The sequence below is a fragment of the Pristiophorus japonicus genome, chromosome 8 (assembly GCF_044704955.1).
Source record: "Pristiophorus japonicus isolate sPriJap1 chromosome 8, sPriJap1.hap1, whole genome shotgun sequence".
Taxonomy (NCBI): domain Eukaryota; kingdom Metazoa; phylum Chordata; class Chondrichthyes; family Pristiophoridae; genus Pristiophorus; species Pristiophorus japonicus.
In genome coordinates, this window is record NC_091984.1 from 105963418 (window position 1) to 105980119 (window position 16702).

At 45.3% G+C, this 16702-nt stretch overlaps 1 protein-coding gene across 2 annotated transcripts in view; it reads right to left on the bottom strand.

Annotated features, from left to right (window-relative positions):
* Positions 1–16702, bottom strand: part of cdc14ab (cell division cycle 14Ab) — a 231351-nt gene that overhangs the window by 71752 nt on the left and 142897 nt on the right. For both annotated transcript variants that reach the window (XM_070887250.1, XM_070887251.1), the window contains exon 11: positions 1793–1949. In XM_070887250.1, the coding sequence (XP_070743351.1) occupies positions 1793–1949 (157 nt within the window). The remainder of the gene's footprint in view (positions 1–1792; positions 1950–16702) is intronic.

Here is a 16702-nt window from a genome sequence, read left to right on the forward strand (position 1 = left end):
GGGGGAGGAAGAGGAGGCGGGGGGGGGAAGAGGAGGCGGGGGGGGGGGGGGGGAAGAGGAGGCGGGGGGGAAGAGGAGGCGGGGGGGAAGAGGAGGCGGGGGGGGGAGAGGAGGCGGGGGGGAGAGGAGGCGGGGGGGGAGAGGAGGCGGGGGGGGAGAGGAGGCGGGGGGGGAAGAGGAGGCGGGGGGGGGAAGAGGAGGCGGGGGGGGGGAAAGAGGAGGCGGGGGGGAGGGGGGGGAAAGAGGAGGCGGGGGGGGGGAAGGAGGAGGCGGGGGGGGAAGAGGAGGCGGGGGGGGAAGAGGAGGCGGGGGGGGAAGAGGAGGCGGGGGGGAAGGGAGCGGGGGGGGAAGAGGAGGCGGGGGGGGAAGAGGAGGCGGGGGGGGAAGAGGAGGCGGGGGGGAAGAGGAGGCGGGGGGGAAGAGGAGGCGGGGGGGAAGAGGAGGCGGGGGGGAAGAGGAGGCGGGGGGGAAGAGGAGACGGGGGGGAAGAGGAGGCGGGGGGAAGGGGGGGGGAAAGAGGAGGCGGGGGGGAAGAGGAGGCGGGGGGGGGAAGAGGAGGCGGGGGGGGAAGAGGAGGCGGGGGGGAAGAGGAGGCGGGGGGGGAAGAGGAGGCGGGGGGGGAAGAGGAGGCGGGGGGGGAAGAGAGGCGGGGGAGGGGGGAAGAGGAGGCGGGGGGGGAAGAGGAGGCGGGGGGAAGAGGAGGCGGGGGGGGAAGAGGAGGCGGGGGGGGGAAGAGGAGGGGGAGAAAAGGAGAGGGGGGAGAAAAGGAGGGGGGGGAGAAAAGGAGGTGGGGGGGAGAAAAGGATGGGGGGAGAAAAGGATGGGGGGGGAGAAAAGGATGGGGGGAGAAAAGGATGGGGGGGGAGAAAAGGATGGGGGGGGGAAAAGGATGGGGGGGGGGAAAAGGATGGGGGGGGGGAAAAGGATGGGGGGGGGGGAAAAGGATGGGGGGGGGAGAAGTGGGGAGGGAGAGGAGAGGGGGAGGGAAGAGGAGCGGGGGGGAAGAGGAGGGGAGGGCTAAGAGGAGAGGGGGGTAAGAGGAGATGGGGGGGTGAGGAGATGGGGGGGAAAGAGAGGAGGGGGGGTCGCGGAGGTCGTTGGGGGGAGGCGGGAGGGGAGAGGAAGGAGAGTTGCGGAGGTCGGGGCCCGAAGCATGCAGCCCCAGTGAGGCCATTCGGCCAGGGCTAGGGGCTGCATGCTTCGGGCCCCTCCCACAGTTTTGGGCGCCTGGAGCTACTGCACATGCGCGCCCACTGTAGCGCGCATGTGCAGAGGTCCTGGCACTGTTTTCAGCGCAGGGACCTGGCTCCGCCCCCCACAGCTCATGTTGCGCCGCGCAAAGCTCCAGAGGACCTGCAGGGAGCCGGAGAATAGGTGAGTTTTTTTTTTTGGCGCACTTTGTGGCGCGAAAAACGGACATCCAGGTCCGGGCCCCGAAACTTGGGCCCTTAATGCCTAGCAAACCACTCACTCATTTAAAAAAAAACAATACCTACACTCAATGTGGTGGCCCATTTCTCAGGACAACTAGGGATGGACATTAAATGCGGCCTTGCTGGCGTACCATATCAAAAATAAAAGCAACTGGGATGCTGCAATTGACAAGTGCCCTGTTTACACAAGAGCTGTATGTTTTTAGCAGAAATTCTATGTACACAGTTTGCTAAGCTACAAGATTTTTTTTTTTTAAAAAGGTGCTGCAGAGGACCTGAGGTGCTCAGCTTCCTGCAGATGACAATGCAGACACAGTAGGAATTTGTCAAGACTGCGGTTATGATGTGAACATTCTTACCTCCATCATCTTGTCTATGGATTGCATCTTCCCACTGAGACAGAGACCATCAATGCCAGAAATAATCCGGGTTAATCCAGTGCCATCTTTATCTGTAGTCCGCCGTTTTTTCAAGGACCTGTAAATATCACCTTCGAGCCACATGTGACCTTGCTTCCTGTACAGAAATCAAAGAGGTCAAAAATTAGTTCTCATTACTGTTCAGACCTTTACATTCAAACAAGTTGGAAGGAAAACTGCATGATACAGTTTTAAACTGTTTTGGTGCTGTGTCCCAGTAGATTATAGTGGTTGAACCAGTATGGGCACAAATCTACACCCTAATTCCACACAAACTACCAATTTTAACCATTGAGCAGTGGAGCGGCTCTTCTTCCTGGAAAAGTCATACAGCAGCAGTTATTGGCGGGGGGGGGGGGGAAGAGAAAAAAAAAGAGAGCCTGGAAGGGTGGTGCTCTCTCACATACTTGGTGATTCCTTCTGGATTTTACTGTCAATCTTAAAAGTTTAACTAAAATTATTTTGAGCTTTTATGTGGTACACAACTATTTGAAGAGAACCTTGCCTCATTTTGCTAATGACTTAGTTCACACATTTCAACTGGGTCGCAGAGATTTTTCAGTACCATATGCAAAGTATATCCTACAGTGTTTTTAAACTGTACTTTGCAAAAAAAAAGTGTCAATATTTATATAGATAGAATAAAACTTCAAGATTATCAGTAACTTGGCTGACAGTGTAGCTGCCCAAGTCACAAACTGGCCTCCACCTTCAACAACAAGGTGCAGAAAAGAGATAAAGATTTTGAGTGCTGCTGAAAGTCACAATGGCAACTTGGTTCAACTATTTTTAGCCTCCATTCAAAGTCACACAGATAAAGTACCGACGTCTCAAAAAAACATTTGCAACATGGAAATAGGAAAGATCATTGTTCTAAAATAAAACAAAAGTCTGAAGATTTGGATCTCGCAAGGTCCAAACATCAGCCAACACAATTAGGGACAGCAGAATTGTGTGCTTATGCCCAACGAATTCTGCTCAAAGTCCAGTATACTCAAAACAGATTACTATTGGAGACTTCTCTACTTTTTTTTACTTTAATATTCCCTCAAGGATCCTCACCTAGTTCCTTTAGACAGTAAGGTGTGTAGTCAACCCAAAAGAAACACCACTTCAGTGGCAACACCACTCCATGATCCACTAACATAACACCTTGTACTAAAGAATGAGTACCCAAGTGAAATTTGCAATTTGTGTCAGTAGTATCTCCCCCTCCCCCATACACAGGCTTTTAAAAAAATAAACTTTTCCAAGAAAAAAAGTCAATATAAACTTTAACTGTGTGAAAGATTTTAAAATGTATCCTCTAGAATTTCTTCACGTAAATTTGAAAATTACTGGAAACTAAAGAAAAATATTGCAGCAGTTCAACTACTGAAAGATACTGCTGCATCCTGGGAACGTTGATACATTGCAGAATCTGAATTCAGCCAAGTCTGAGCCCAGACTTTTAGGGGAGAATAAAGCCTTCAAGAAAAGAAAAAACTTTAATGTGATTAAAAAGCACAGAAAACCATTTGGTAAATACATTCAATCGTCTTATTGTGAAATATGCAGTTTTGTGTGTTAAAATCATTATTTTGGACAATAGAAATTTCAGCTTATAAAAAAGTTTTTTTTTCAGAAAGCATTTTGTGGAGGATAGTTGAGTACCCTGCAGAACAGTCATATTAAGTGTTATGTAACAGACAATGCGTGACACCTCTTAATATTGAAAGTCCCATCACAGCACCATCTACAAGGGTCACAATTATAAAAGCATGGACATTTTTGTTATATTTCCCACAAAAAAAAATGGTTTACATCGGCGTTTTCAATGATATTGAACTTGGATAGATGGGCTAAATTAAGATATTTTAAACTTGCTTCTGCTGCAACCTCCATATCCTTTTTACTCACCCCGATTTTCAATCCCTTAATGCCATGTGCAGTATCGCATCTAATCACATATGGGCTTCTGACTTGGTAAATTGTCCCGCATAAATTTTAACATACTAAAATAGCATTGCCTCTAAAGACATACATACACACAGCCATGCAGATGGATTATAGGCGTTTGACAGCCAGTGCAAATTCTAGAATCCTACACAATAAAAATGTAATTTAACACAGATTCTGCTACCATAGAACAGTGGCCCTGGTCATTTTCCTTCCATAACTCTCTTGGACAGAACAGACTTGATGAGCCAACTTGCCTTTTAAATGAGATAGCTACCAAGCATCGCAGTGCCATATACCTATGCCAGCTAATATTCTTTTAATCCCAATCCAACACCAGTAACTCAAATAGTGTCCTCACAGCCTACATTGAACAAATACTTAATATTGTATAGAATTCCTTTTCTTGTGGCACGTTATGGTCATAATGCACTAGAATTATAAAAAATATTGCAACCATCTCCATCAGAAATATGTCAGTAATGAGAATTTGATAGCATCTCTGCTAAGGGATTGAGTTTCATGGAGCATTTCTTCAATAACCAATTGTAATAATATTTTGGGATACAGTATATGAGTAATTGAAGACATGACATATGCCAAGTGTAGCATCATTGCAAGAAACAGGTGATTTTGGACCGATGTTTCCCAAACCTTTCCATCACTGGGGTTTCCTTGCCCTATGTCTGGGTCTGTTGTAGACCAATGTTAGAGATTAGTACATGAATCAGATAGGCATACCTACGGTTATAGAAGGCATGTTTTTTGCACTTTGGGGAGGGGAGGTGGGGGGTGGGGGGAAAAAAGAGTAGCAGGGTCACTTCTGTGTAGCTACATCATGAGAATGAGTGTATTACATTGCAATGTGTGTGTAGTATGGTCTAGGCTGGGGTAACTCAATCATTAAGTGAACAAGGTACTCTTCCTCCAACAAATTAAGAGGTGTACAAGATCCTTTGGATAAATATTGTACCAATTACAAGGAACTTTAAAAAAAAATTCCAACCGTCGTCTTTTGTAAACTATACATAATAAATATCAACTAACACAAATATCATCACGAAGAAATCAACCTTCCTATAAGAGACTTTTTAGTGGAAACACGTATTCTTTCAGGATTTCCACAGGATTACAGCAGAATTGAGATTTTATGGTCAATTTACTTTGTAATCTTTATTTCTATTGCTTTAACTAAATTCTTGGCAGCATTTAGGAGTGGTTACATCATTTGCCTGTGGAAACTGCAGTCAGCAGGCTTGCAGCAAGCCTCAAGCTTCGGAATGCTGTGCTCTTCATATTCTGGAACTGGTATTTCTGAGATCCTTGTTGCAGTCTTCCATTGTGGTGGTTATGTGCCGAACTGGTAGAGTCTGTTGGAAGAGAACTTGGAAATAAGTTACCCTTAGACCTTTTACAAGGAGCTCTTTTTATGGATGTTAATCGTTTAAGTTTTGCAGTTTTGCTCTTTTCTTTAAAGAAGTTTTATTTGTAGGATTTGAAATGATATTGTATTTATTTGTTTTCATTTCCTGCTGTAATTATGGTGCAAAATAGTCAGTTTCTCTATGGACTACTGATTTGACACTGGTCAACTGCTTATCTCTTGCTTAGAGCATGCTTAATGATGGTAAAACAGCAAGCCTTATATATGTATTGCTGTTTCTTTAATTCTATGCTTTGTTTCATTCACACGGATGTTCTATATACACAACTATGGGCTCAATTTTCCCCAGTGATTTGCGGCATTTTTTTGGAGCAAGCCGCTTTTTTTGGCTTGAGCTAAAAAAAGTTTCCCCGATCAATTTGCACCGTTAGTTACGATTTTTTAAGGCAAGTTTGTTTTCAGCCAAAGGGGCCGTAACCTGACACCTGCGCCAATTCTGGCCATTTAGGAAAGTTTGGCCAGCTGAGAGTTACTCCAGTTCTTCTTAGGCCAGCGTATGTGGCCTCTGTTGAAAAAATCTTCTGCAGAGTTAAGGAAATGGACGCAGGCAAGGAAATCGCTGCAAGTGTGTGCAGCTGATGCCCGGACAGCAGCAGCAGGAGAGGTAAGAGAGTGGGGTGGGGGGGGTGGGGAGGAGAGAGAGAGCGGGCCATTCGGCCTGCGATAGGGGCAGGGGAGCGGACCGTGAGGCCTCTCGGCCAGGGCTAGGGGAGCAGACCAGGAGGCCGTTCGGCCAGGGCAAGGTGCGAGGGAGCGGACCGGGAGGCCACTCGGCCAGGGCTAGGGGAGCGGACCGGGAGGCCACTCGGCCAGGGCAAGGTGCGGACCGGGAGGCCACTCGGCCAGGGCTAGGGGAGCAGACCAGGAGGCCGTTCAGCCAGGGCAAGGTGCGAGGGAGCGGACCGGGAGGCCACTCAGCCAGGGCTAGGTGCGGACCGGGAGGCCACTCGGCCAGGGCTAGGGGAGCAGACCAGGAGGCCGTTCGGCCAGGGCAAGGGAGCGGACCGGGAGGCCACTCGGCCAGGGCAAGGTGCGGACCGGGAGGCCACTCGGCCAGGGATAGGGGCGGGGGAGGCCACTTGGCATGGGATAGGGATAGGGGAGCAGGCCAGTTGGCCAGGGCTGGGGTACGGGTTGGCAGGCCACTCGGCCAGTGCTGGCAAATGAGTTGGCAGGCCACTCGGCCAGGGCTGACGAGTGGACCGGCAAGCCACTCGGGGCTAGGGGCGGCCGGGGCAAGCAGACCGGCAAGCCACTCGGGACTAGGGGCGGGGATCGTCACTGGCATTGGGAGGGGGGAGCACTTTAATAATTGGAGCCAAGTTGCTGCAATGTTTTTTTAATGTGTTTTTAAGTTGCTGAAATGTATTTTAATGTGTTGCGAGTTGGCTGCATGTTTCACTTTGCAGCCTCAGCCCGTATTGTGTCCCTGGTTACCGTAGCAACCCGATCTTTTGGCGCAGATCAAGGCTCCAACCCCAAAATTAAAGGACAAGTTAGGCTGCGCCAAAAAGAAGAAATCAAACGGGGAAACTTAGAAAATTTTTTTTTTGGCGTACTTGGGGCCCCCAAAAAATGGGCGGTTCTCTTCAAGTATTCCAAAAAAAAGCTTTGGGTAAAATTGAGCCCGGCATCTGGTAACTCAGGGTATAATGCTATTTAATTGCTAGGTTAACTCTTACAACAGTGGCTTTAATGTCCTCATCTGGAATTTTTTGAATATCTGATAGCTTTACATAGTTTATCATTTTAACATTGTTTCTTTGGGGGTGGAGAGAAGCAAAGAGGATCAAAGTTTTATTACTCATCTCATTTTTATAGAACCAAATCACATTTCTCACCAGTTAATCAAGGAATGGATTGATAGTCATCTTCATCTACTACTTAATTTTGAATTTATTTAAGGGTTTGATATGATCAACTCAGTAGAAAGATCCTGATCACAAATATATCATTCACAAACCTTTTCTAGATTAAACATTTTTATACAGATAGTTTCCTTCATAAAATATTCAGAGTCTTTAAAAAATTGCTACAGCTAAGATATCAGTGAGCAAAAGATATGTTAAATGAGAAATATAATTAGTCAGACACATTAGAGATGAAATCACTCCAACCACAAGCATACAATTGTCATCAGTAAGTATCTGACAGATTATGTAGATATGCCAAATGGTCAAAATGAATTTCTTTTCAGAATATATAAAATTTGGCCACCTCCCCAACAAGATGATGTATATTCTTGCCAATTTGAAAATGTCAGCACCTACTAAACACATGGCAGTGATATAGTCAAGCCACTTGTTTAGATCTCTGGCTTGCCTGCTATGTCTCTCCCCTTTCTCTTCTCAAAAACCTTCCAGCCCAACAGGATTAACTGTCATGAAGAAATCTCTTCCTCTTCCCAATTCTCCTACTATGTTTTCACTTCTTTCCCTGATCTGAATGTTCATGCATTCTTAAGTAAAAGGAAAACCAGATAGTAAGTAGAGAAAAGGTTTAACCACTGCTGAGGAAAAAGGGGGGGGGGGAAACATATTTATAATCACCCAGAGGAATGTAAGCAACATTAAGCAGGGTGTAACTCGGACACTCACACCTACAAAGTCAAAGCAGAGAAAAGGAGCAAGAAGCCACAAAACACAATTTGGTATTTAATAGTTTAACACATTATTTTTTAAGTTAAAAGGGATAGATAGTGGTCTGGATCTACATGAATGCTTATAGTTCAGACACTCCAACAGGTCTAAAATGTATGCAGGCAAGGATCAATAGTAGCTATCACACATGAGATAATGGAGGATTAGGGCAATTTCTCAACAGGTAGGCTAACTTCTCTTTTCTCTCTCTCAAATCTGTGGAGATTTCCCACACACTCCACTCATCTCTGTCCAGCTCTAATCCTCATCTTAATTACAGCTATACTAAAACAGATCACATACAACAAACACATGGAGCTCTGTGGGGAGACAATTCTTGTACTAACAATTATAAGGGATGTTGGACTAGTTTCGGAGCACGGGGGAAGTCTCACTTCAACATCTGAACACCCCTCAGTACCAGAGCAAGAGGGGCACATTATGAAGGTAATGGGAGTAAATCAAGTAAGGAAAGCCTTGGGAGGGGGGCTTAGATGCAAATAGAACAGGTGGGGAGGGCAGAATCTAAAGCAAACATTAAAAAATCAGAAGGCAGTGGAACATGCAAGAGACGAATAAGGAGTCAATATTGTGGTCAGTTCACAATGGATTAAATCCATTTTAAAATGCTCCCATTACACTGTGCCAGCTACAGGTTGTACCCCAGGAGGTGGTAACTTTGATTCAGAGGAGAAAAAGCCACAAACATTGGCAATTTACTAATTTGGGGAGGCTATATTTACCACCTTTGCCTTGATGTTGAAATATGGGGCAGTAATGTGCAAGAGCATCACCTGCAATATTTAAACTATGCTATGTTGAAGGGAATGAATACCAAAGCAAATTAGGAAATGGTCTCAGCAATTCAAAAGGACATACTTGAATGTGCACCATGAAATGTGGCTATACATCAGGCCTCTTTCTCTTGGACAAATAAATAGCAGTAGAAACAAATCAGATTACACATACTCTTTGTTGAATCAACATGCCATGATCCTGGAACAACACTGCATATTCAAAGAAATGGTGAGCAAAATAGCCTGGCAAAGTAAAATTCAGCTCCAGATATAGGTCAGACACACATGCCAAGCAACAAACTCAACTTATTTTTAAAAAAATGCCAAAACCAAGGATCCAGACTACTTGTATACAGTATTTAGGGTAAGTGAGAGGTTGTTTTTGTTTTCTAAAATGAAAGAAGGCAGGATGAAGATAGAGTTGACAGTAAAGAGAGTTGAGAGTAAGGAAAGATAAAAATAATGAACTTTATAAAGAGTACATGGTACTTTACAATATTTTCCAAATTCTCAAACCAATAAAATGTGTTAAACAAAAATCAAGTCAAACAGGAACATATTTCCAAGTTCTTTCCAACAAAATTTACCACTGATACAATGGTCACTGTCAGGGCAAAATTCTGAAAAAGGACAGATCAAGAATATTAAGTGTTACCATGAAAACAGTGGCTAACCACCAGGTTTCCAATCTTAAAGATGTCAAGTCCAGAACATGGAAATGCAGCTTGCTGACTGCAATTTTCATAGTCTAAGAAATTTTCCCAAACTGTACCTGAAAACAGAAAGGTAAGGTACCAGCATCAATAAATTTAAAACCTCAATTCTGGTATTATGGATAATTACTGAGAACAGAGTAATTCATTCAGGTAGTTAATTGCAAAAACAGAATTTACAATTTACCTTAATGTTTAAATATGCAGGTGTGATTTATTAAAATACAACTTCATGTGCAATATTTAAATATAAAGATTAAAAATAACGAGAGAAAAAATGGGAACAAGTTAACATAAGGAAATGCTTCAGCCAAAGTGCTACATGCACCTATGTCTCATTAACATAGACAGAAAGTATGACATGTAGGGGCCGAAATTCAGCCTCCCAAAAAGGCCTCTTAACGCCAGAAAGCAGCGGCCAAGTGGCGGAGTCCAGTAGCTGCCGATTTCCGATTGAATGGCCGCCTCTAGCGAAATTCACCTTGGTGGATTTTCCGGCGGTTCCCACTTCCGCCCCGCTGCTGCCAACCGGTCCCAAGTGCGTTGTCAAAAGGCGCACCGTCAATCTCTCGCACCTCCAGCCAAATTCAGCTTCAAAAACCCACGATCCGCCGAGCAGTGCCCCCAACAGCTTTTTTCTGTCGGTGCACCTTGTTGTCTGTGTGTGGGACTTGGCTGCGTGGCGGCCATTAAAGGCGAAGGCCCACTGCCGGCGTGTTATTTTTTTTGCCGGCCGACTTCCAGGTTGGCCGGCCAAATATGCCCCCAGGTTCAGCCGGGCCACCAACAGGCAGCCTGGCACCCCCTCTTGGGTACCAGGCCACTGGCTCGGCCGACACCCTCCCTGGTGGCCCAGTGGACCTAACTAAAATGTTCAGAGAGCTTGCAATGTCTCTCCCCTTTGAGTGAAGGGGAGAGATGTGGTGACGTGTCACCGCTCCATTGATGATTGACAGCGGCAGTGACTCCACCCACCTCAATTTCCGCCCCTCTTCTTGGTGATCTGCTGTTCCGCCCCCATTGTGACCCACTTCCAGTTCGTTTAAAAAAAAAAGAGCTGAATTTCACGAAAGAGGCAACCTCAGCCGATGTGGCGGTGAAAACACTTCAAAAACGGAAGGTGCAGCAGGTTTCGGGTGGACCTGAATTTCGGCCCCGCAGAGTGCTAGGAATCACTTCTTACTTTATAGGCGATCCAAGTCCTTTTTTGGAATTCCACAATTTTTTACAAACCGCCCCATTTCAGTGCAGTTGCATAACCCAAGGGGTACACACTGCAAGGTGTATGGCTTCTTTGTTAATACCAGACCATACGGTGTCATTAAACATTCAGCTAGAAAATGAACTTAAAAGGATCCTTTTTTAAACCAATCTAGATATTCACTTTCCAATTTTTGAGAGTGAATTCTACAATGTAATAAACAACCAATAAGCATTTGTATAGAAAATCCCCAGATGGATGTGATTTATATTAGCCTTGTTGCAAAAACTTGAACAAATCTTTACCACAGTTTTCCTCAACCCAATATCACAAATCACACTAACCTAGAAATTTTGAATTCCATAGCATATTACATATTAGCCTTTTTTGTTGGAGATATTTATTAAAACATAGCCAATACTCAATTAAAATACGGAAGGAAATACCATCCAGTCTGTAAAGATAAGGTCACTGCATTCACGTAAAAAATCAACCACATTTCAAGGAGACCCTCTTCACCCAAGTTGACCCAGTTTAGGCCAATGAAGTGGATGAGTCCAGGTCTTCATGGCAAAACCTTTTGAATACAGTTTGGATACCCCTAGATAAAGTGCCAGAGGCATTTATAGGAAACTAGTACATTCATTCCTGGCACATAACACCATAATTCACTTTTACTGCTGAACGCTGAGTTTGAGATGTATGACTAAAACTCATTATACAGAACAACTCTGTTAGAGCAAACTCAAGGATCACGTCTTACCTATGAAGTTTTGCAGCATCATAAATTTATGATCTGGACTTCCTACAGGAGGTCTGGGAAAGGTCATGCAATTTCAATGTTGTGACACAAGTACCCGAGTTCAGCTCATCTAAAAATGTTGAGTGCACTTGGAAGGATACAGCAACTATGTTAGTTGAATAGTATCAGGGGTGGGCTATTTGTAGATTGGGATGAAGTGCTCAGGGGATTGGTGTTGAGATTATTAATGTTTCCATTTTAAATTAACAACCTTGATTCAGAAACAATGCAAACTGATCATGATGATGATGATCATCATCATTTAAGTTCACAGCGGAAACCAAACTTGGAAGGGATGCTGACTCTAAGGTACCGACCAGAGATCTACAAAATTAGTTCGATAAAATATCGAAGTGGGCAGAACACGAACGTAAAATTTAATATAAACAATAAAGTAACATTTGCTCCTTAAATAGTGTCAAAATAGCCATGGGTGGAGTTGAAAGTAATAAAGGGGTATTTATAAACTTAGTGCTTAAAATGTCCAATCACTGCTGAGTAGAGAAAACAGCAAACAGAATGCTGAACTAAATAGAAAAGCATGAGTTAATGGGCCCAAGTTTCGGGCCACGCAAAGAACGGCGCAGCCCCGACCTGGACACCCGTTTTGCGCGCCAAGTGCGCCTAAAAAATACTTAAGATTCTCCGGCTCCCTGCAGGTCCTCTGGAGCTGGGCGCGGCGCAGCTCGAGCTGTGGGGGGTGGAGCCAGGTCCCTGCGCTGAAAACAGTGCCTGGACCTCTGCACGGGCGCGCTACAGTGGGCGCGCGCATGTGCAGTAGCTCCAGGCGCCCAAAACTGTGTGGGAGGGGCCCGAAGCACGCAGCCTCTTGCCCTGGCCGAATGGGCTCACTGGGACGGCGTGGATCAGGCTGCACCTCCCACGCCCAGCTCCTGCTTCCTCCCTTCAGCTGGCTCTCTCAAACCCCCCCCCCCCAGCTCCTGCTCTGACTCCCGCTCTCCCCCCCCCGGACCTGACCCCCGCTTCCCCGCCCCCCAGGACACTGACACTCCCTCCCTCCGTTCTCCCTCTTTCCTCCCTCCCTCTACCCCCTTGCTGTCAGAAACACAGACACTGACTGACAGACAGAGAGTGAGAAAGACACACACAGACAGACAGAGAGATAGAGACACTGACAGAGACACACTGGGGGGGCCCCGTCCCAGCACGCTGTTGGAGGGCTCCCGGTGCTGCAGTCAGTAAGTAGAAAATGTTTTATTTATTGATTTTTTTTTAAATTATTAATTTTTTTGATTGATTTATTGGTTGGTTTATTGATGTATTTATAATTTATTATTGATGATGGCTCTTTATTTGTAAAACTGAAGTGTTTAATGTTTGTAAACTTCCCTTTAAACGGCTTCCCCCCCACCCCCGCCCCCCATTCCCTACGCCTGATTTGTAACCTACGCCTGATTTTCTAAGTGTAGGCAAGGTTTTTCTGAGCGTAAAAAAATCTACACTTACTCCATTCTAAGTTAGTTTGGAGTAAGTTTTCACTGCCTAAACTTTCAAAACGGGCGTAAGTGGCCGGTCACACCCCCTTTTGAAAAAAAAAATCTGTTCCAAACTGAAACTGTTCTAACTGACTAGAACTAAGCAAACTAAATGCCAAGAATTGCAATTTCTAAGATACTCCATTCTAAACCAGTTGCTCCAAAAAAACAAGAGCAACTCAGGCCGAAACTTGGCCCATTAACTTATCTACCAAGCTTAAGATTCTGACCCTTAAACTGTCATATGTACACTTCAATCGTCAATATATGCCCAGCAACATTGATTCTAATACACAAGTCCACAGGAAACAGATGCGTGCTGTAATTTCATACAGAATGCAACATTGTTTTGACCTCTACACCTTCATGTTAATAAATCATGCAGTAACTAAGATTGTCTTGGTGAACTTGGCTTGTTGGTTTCACAGGTTTCAGTTAATTAAGGCAAAACAAATCTATTAAATATGATTAAAAGTTCATTGACGCTAGGTATTAAATCTCCCATACTTGGGCATTTTTATCTATTACTAAGTGGTAAGGTGTATTTTAATCATGTTCCGCACAAATGGCTGGAGCCATTACAGGGGGAACTAAAGAAGGGAGTATTGGCTTTAAGTCAATTCAATTCACTCCCAACTGAGCAGTTATGAAGTATTACTGTTGCAAACGGCGAGTGTGCCACTGGGAAGATTGGACAGACAATTTTTTTTTTTTTAAAAAGGAAAAGATGATTTTCAATTCAAAACTTTTGGAGTGAATCATTCAGAAATAAATCCATCCATAGTTAATAAAAAAACGAGCCATTTGGTCTAAAGAAAAAATGGAAAATAGGTGGAAATCAACCTGATCAGTTAATATATACAAGGATTCCATGCACATATCAATGGAACTCATTCATGCTCCTCCACTAGAATGAACAACCTCCTATGTCCACAGAACATGGACTAAAGCTTACACTTCAATAAAGTCAATTTTATAAAAGAAAATACAGGTGCAGCATCCAAAATCTGGAGTTCCGGAATCCAGACCGATCGGTGGCAGGGTTGTCCGGAATCTGTAAAATGTTCCAGAATCTGGACCTGCCGATCTCGGGCCTCGCCTTGCCGTCGTTACGCCGCTGCCCTTACCTCGGGGCCTCCTCACCGACCCGCCCAAACAGCTTCTCCGCGGCGGGGCCCCACCCGAACAGCTCTGCCTTGGCGGGGAATTGCCAGAACACCTGCTCCACGGTGGTGGGGCCCCGCCCGAACAGCTCCACGGCTGCGGGGCCCTGTCCGAACAGCTCCTCCTCGGTGGGGCCCGCGCAAACAGCCCCTCCTCGGCGGGACCCCGCGCAAACAGCCCCTCCTCGGCGGGACCCCGCGCAAACAGCCGCTCCTCGGCGGGATCCCGCGCAAACAGCTCCTCCTCGGCGGGACCCCGCGCAAATAGCCCTTCCTTGGCGGGACCCCGCGCAAACAGCCCCTCCTCGGCGGGACCCCACGCAAACAGCTCCACCTCGAGGGGGCCAGCAGCCCGAACAGCTCCGCGCGGCAAACCCCCTTTTCTGACGTTCCGAAATCCGGAAATGCCCGAACCTGGGCTTGGGTGTTTCCGGATTCGTGACGTCAGAAAGACGATCCAAATTCCGGAAAAACGTGGAATCCGGAACGGTCTTGGTCCCGAGGGTTACGAATTCTGGACGCTGCACCTGTAATCACTGCATTTATAATAGCACGTTAAATCAAAATGTTTCAAATCACTTTGAAAATTGCAGCCATTCTGCACTAGCAATATCCACAAACAGGCAGTAAGGTGAATGACTAGTTAATCAGGGAAATTTATTTGGTGGTGTTGGTTAAGGGAGGAATCTTGGCTAGGACTGCTTGGTTGGGTAATGGCATCTTCAAAGTCCAACTGCCCAAAAAGTGGCAAAAACCACCCATTTCCCTATCAAGGTCAATAGCCTGATTTGTCAGTCGCCCTCCTCCCAAACTGTGCTAGGAAGCCATACAAAGTTTAAGAATGTGTAAAGACAGGACACAAAAATCAGTTTCTATAAGGTACTGTCACATACTTGAATAAGTCAATGAGTTTATATTAAGTGGAACACACAAGAGGAAAGAGGAACAAGTTTTTATACATTAATACAACCCCTTCCAAACACTATGGACTTCCGCAAGTGCTTGGCAAATATAAATAATTTTGCCCAATAGAAATGCAAAGAGTGCAATATACAGCAAAATGCATTACTATCTTACTTGCGTATAAAGTGACAAGCAGTTGTTTCTCTCCCCAGGCATCAAGATAGTGTTTCTAATACTTTTAAATTTGTGTCAGACTGTTGGTCAATGGCTCACTGATTAGGCAAACAAGTGTAAAAGTTCAACTACAACCAATAACATCGATTTGCTCGCAAAGTCTGCCTTTAAAAAAAAAACACTTGACAAACTGAAAAAACAATGCCAATGTCCTTTCAGCAGCTTCACTCAACAGAGAAAACTATCACAAATGCAGGACACTCAAATAAATACTAATGTCTTTGATATTAAACATTTTAAGATGCATATTAAAAAAAAGTATTAAAAAAGTGGCAAGATTTTTTTTTCTATAAAAATTATCATTTCTGCAAATACAAGATAATTAGGATTGACTTTCCTCACTCAAAAGCAACATGATTGGCTTTCATCTCATTGCTCCATGAAAACCACTCGAGGCTACTAAGAACTCCAACATTTGCAAAAAGAGAAGACACCGTGGCTATCCAAGGTTTGGTGTGGCCAAGAGCTGGAGAAGCCGAATATCAATCTTGAACACGCTTCAACATTTGCACTAAACATTGGTTTATCCAGTGCATGGCTCATGCAAAGTTCCTGCTTTATAGCAAGCAGTATAGAACAGTACAAGCCAGCCATTTCAATGCCATACATACTGTACTTTGGAGTTGGAACAAATCTGCACAAGGATAACTTGAAACAGCAAATTCCAAATAATCCAAGCCAAACATTGCCAATAAAAGTATTGCTGAAAATTATTCTACACAATATTTTGCTTCAGCTTAAGAAAGGAATTATGGGGTCAAGTTTCGGCCGTCCGCTAGAACGGCGCACATTGGAGAGGTCCGCCTAATTTATAGAACAAAAATTGCGCCGAATATTTATCTCGCGGTTCTCCGATAGCTGTAGGCCCAATTCCACCTCGGCGCTGCGCAGCAGGAGCTGCTGGGGGCGGAGCCGCTGGGGGCGGAGCTACAGTAGCTGACGGCGTCCTGTCTCCGGGGTGACGACCCTATCCTAGGCCGAAGGGACGTCGCCCTGTCCCAGGCCGAGTGGCCTGCGCATCTTACTCGGCGGTGGGACCCGCCCGGCCTCTCGCTGGGGGCGGGCCCCGCCCGAAGAACTCCTGGCAGCCAGCGTCACCGTTTGGGTATGATTTGGTGGCCATTACAGAATGTTGAATCATTGTGGGTGGAGATTAGAGATAGTAAGGGGAAAAAGTCACTGGTGGGCGTAGTTTATAGGCCCCCAAATAATAACTTCACAGTGGGGCGGGCAATAATCAAGGGAATAATGGAGGCATGTGAAAAAGGAACAGCAGTAATCATGGGGGATTTTAACCGACATATCGATTGGTCAAATCAAAACGCACGGGGTAGCCTGGAGGAGGAATTCATAGAATGCATACGGGATTTGTTTCTTAGAACAGTATGTTACAGAACCTACAAGGGAGCAAGCGATCTTAGATCTGGTCCTGTGTAATGAGACAGGAATAATAAACGATCTCCTAGTAAAAGATCCTCTCGGAATGAGTGATCACAGTATGGGTGAATTTGTAATACAGA